The 3,205-nt window shown below is 41.5% G+C and overlaps 1 protein-coding gene across 1 annotated transcript; it reads left to right on the top strand.

Moving 5' to 3' along the window:
- Positions 1-1,135: 1,135 nt before the first annotated feature.
- On the top strand, positions 1,136-2,631 carry SARC_01494 (hypothetical protein; the record flags this gene model as incomplete). The annotated part of the gene is made up of 3 exons (XM_014304789.1): positions 1,136-1,211; positions 1,775-1,827; positions 2,536-2,631. 3 exons carry the CDS (start codon positions 1,136-1,138, stop codon positions 2,629-2,631), a joined length of 225 nt encoding a protein of 74 aa, XP_014160264.1.
- Between the last annotated feature and the right edge of the window lie 574 nt (positions 2,632-3,205).

Here is a 3,205-nt window from a genome sequence, read left to right as displayed (position 1 = left end):
TGTATGTTATTATTTATATATAACAATATGCACTATATATATATATATATATACATGTCTATATATGTATGAATTTATACCTATATTTATTTATGTATATAAATGTGTGTGTGTGTTGGTGGGTGTGTATGTGTGCGTGTATACATTCTATTTGTATATAAACAAACATGGTGATTCATTTGCAGTCTTTATAAAATATGGTCTATTATATAAGTATCTCACAGTTTGCAACCGCTTCGTATGTCATTCGAATAGTTCAAGATCTGAGCAAAAGCGAGTATATCAATCTCGCACCACAAAAGCGTCATTTATCCGCTCAACAGTGTACTCGATAATTTTGTTTCGATGTAATCGGCTGCTCCTTGTTCTGCAGTTTCCCATTCCTGGCCTGACATCAGTTGTGTGCATAGCGGCTACGGTGCTTTTCCAACTGAATCCAGTAGTTCCGCAAGGTGAAGTATATACTCTTCAGAATCAGTCGGTATCTTTGCTTGTATTGTCTTGGTATTATCATATTGCTACAATGATACGTACCAAAATGTTTGTCCGCGGTGTAATATCCTGCTGTAGGCGAGTAAAACTCTTTTGTCGTCAATTACTTTAGTACTTGGCTCTGTTTAGATGACTACGTTATTTTGTTCAGCATTTCTCAATCCTTGACAGAGTTTGTAAAGCATATGACAGACCGGCACACTGGTGCGAATGATGTTTAGTATACTGAGTTATAGTTGGTATCACGGTGAAACATTTATCTACATCAATCACACACATGCGGTTGTTGTTGTCTTTCAAGCGCACTCGCACTAAACAATCATATCGATAATGCAGCCTTGTGGGAGGGAAATATTATACTAGCGATCGCGAGAGAATCGTTAGGACATGTTAGAATACGGTAGGAACAAGCACGTAATCTAGCGTATGCTACGTGCTTGTATTGATTTGGTACGACCTCTGCACCATGTAAACACGCGCGATAGAGTTGCTTCAAGGGCTCAGCAGAGTGGGATATATCTGTTTGAGTGTTGCATATCATCGGTGTCGATGAGAATGGGAAGATTTCAGTACTCAGTCACTAATCCATTTTCTGTATCCTTTATACACAGTTGTCAATCTCGCCCTCACTCCAGTACAACTGATGTGCATTCCCTTGTGGTTTGACGTTGGCAAATGGCTACTGAGCAGCGACGATGGGCTTCATTTCTCACCCACAGGTGCGTATTACCGTTCTGGTTGAGATACCTGATGCATTACCGCGTGTATATCCCCGTACTGTGGTTTTGTTATCCAGTCAAAAAGCAAGAGATGGTACTCGATTTTGTAGCCGATTCAGATATGCAGTGTAGCCAGATGGTAGATTGAATCGACACTTATGTCGCTATTCTGCTTTCATGTGCAGTCGGCATGCTAGGGAGGTAGCGGCTAGGCTATAGTATTCACGGCTTAGCTGAAAATTTGCTCTCGATTTCTTTCGATTTTCAGTATTCTTATTATGTAACGTCGAAATCAATGCAAAGTGGCTACAAAATCGAGGAGTACCTTATGAGCAATTTTGTTCCCCCGAAAACTATATTACCCCTGATTCATAGAGCAGTACAAATCGCGTTACCAGTCTCTTTCGACATTTGAAGTTGACAACTAATGTGGGTTCCTGTAGATTCTGTACACAATAGAGTAGAGAGGATGTGATGCACTTACTCACATGGCACATTTGAGCGAATTGGCTTCATTTCTCTCACTTCTACTGAATGAATATTGATGTTTTTTCTAATTATAGCACTCGTCAATGGGATTAAGGCGGATTTCTTTGGGACTATGGATGAGTTCAAGGTAAGATGGAAACTCTGACTCAGTCAGACGCGGTGCAAGTTCGGCAGTGCCTTCTATTGTGCTGGTTATTGCAATACCCTAAACAATAGCCCCCTTGATGTCATTGGATTTTGTAATAATACCGCACACTCCGTATATGGACATGTCATATAGATATGTGGTCTAGTTACAACCTCGTTCGACGATGATCCAACGCAGCTCAGATATTTTTCTTATCGCGTGCACTAATTAATTCATTTCAACCTCACTAATAACGAAGAAGTTACAATCCTGGTGTATCCTCAACTTCAGCCACTTTGTATGTAGTGCCCTAGTCGTTGATAACTAAGTGGTAGTTTCATTTACGGCTTCGCCACAGGATGTGATCCTAATTGCCATTGCGGGATGGACGCTCTTTATCATCCCGTCTCTCCTGCTTCTCTACTTTGCCTTTCTGCCCTTCATCAGCCGGTATGACTTGTCTGTAATGTTCGAGCCTGCGTAGCATGTTAGCTGAGCTCAGCGGCTGCTCTCCTCGGTTTTTCTGTGCGTTCTCTGCAAGTCCTATTTTCATCGATATCGACTAAAAGACTGATGGATGCTCATCCATACAAATTACACCGATCTCTACCAGAGTTCACGAGTATCCTTCTATGCACTGACATAGGATATACCTCTGTATAACGTCATATATTTATTCCGTCATCATGGTTATTTTACGTTGCACAGCGCTATGCCAAAGCCGAAGCCATCGGAGTAGCGCCTAGAGCGTTCGACGAAACCTACTTTCAGACGCACAGTGCTAGTTTCGGTACCACAGATTAGTCTGCTCAAGCGTCCTTATGCCATAGCAGTATGCTGATTTGGCGAAAGCAACTGGTAGTTAGCTTACCACTCATAGAATATAGTAATTTAGTGACCCAATTTTGATAGTACCGAACATTAAATTAATACATTCTTATTAACCAATGGGAACGCTTTATTCTTGACCAGTAACGTGAGTAGGATAGTTTTATATCCAATCGGGTCGGTAGTCGCCCTTTGCTGGGCGGTACGGACTGATATATTCTGGCGTTTGGCGAACTCCACTGCATATCGTATTTCCGCCTGGCCTCCAAAGTCATATTATCGGATGAATAAACAATACTTTAAGCATCAAAGTCGAGCAGGGGATTGACAGTGGTAGTGATGTAGACTGAAGGGCTTTCCCGACCTCATACCGAAGCATACTCCCACCCTCGAGGCAACTTATTTGAAGCTGCTACCGTTACACCCGATTTTGCTGTAACGATGGTATTCAGTCGCATGCCGCATATGCTGACGAACATTATGTTTGATTTTCAAAGTTGACTTCAATCAATCCAGCCTGCAACATATGAAAATGCAAAAGTAATTGAGA

The sequence above is a fragment of the Sphaeroforma arctica genome (genome assembly GCF_001186125.1).
Source record: "Sphaeroforma arctica JP610 unplaced genomic scaffold supercont1.59, whole genome shotgun sequence".
Classification (NCBI taxonomy): Eukaryota; class Ichthyosporea; order Ichthyophonida; genus Sphaeroforma; species Sphaeroforma arctica.
Note: the sequence above shows the minus strand (reverse complement) of the source record. Positions and strands in the feature narration are given on the sequence as shown.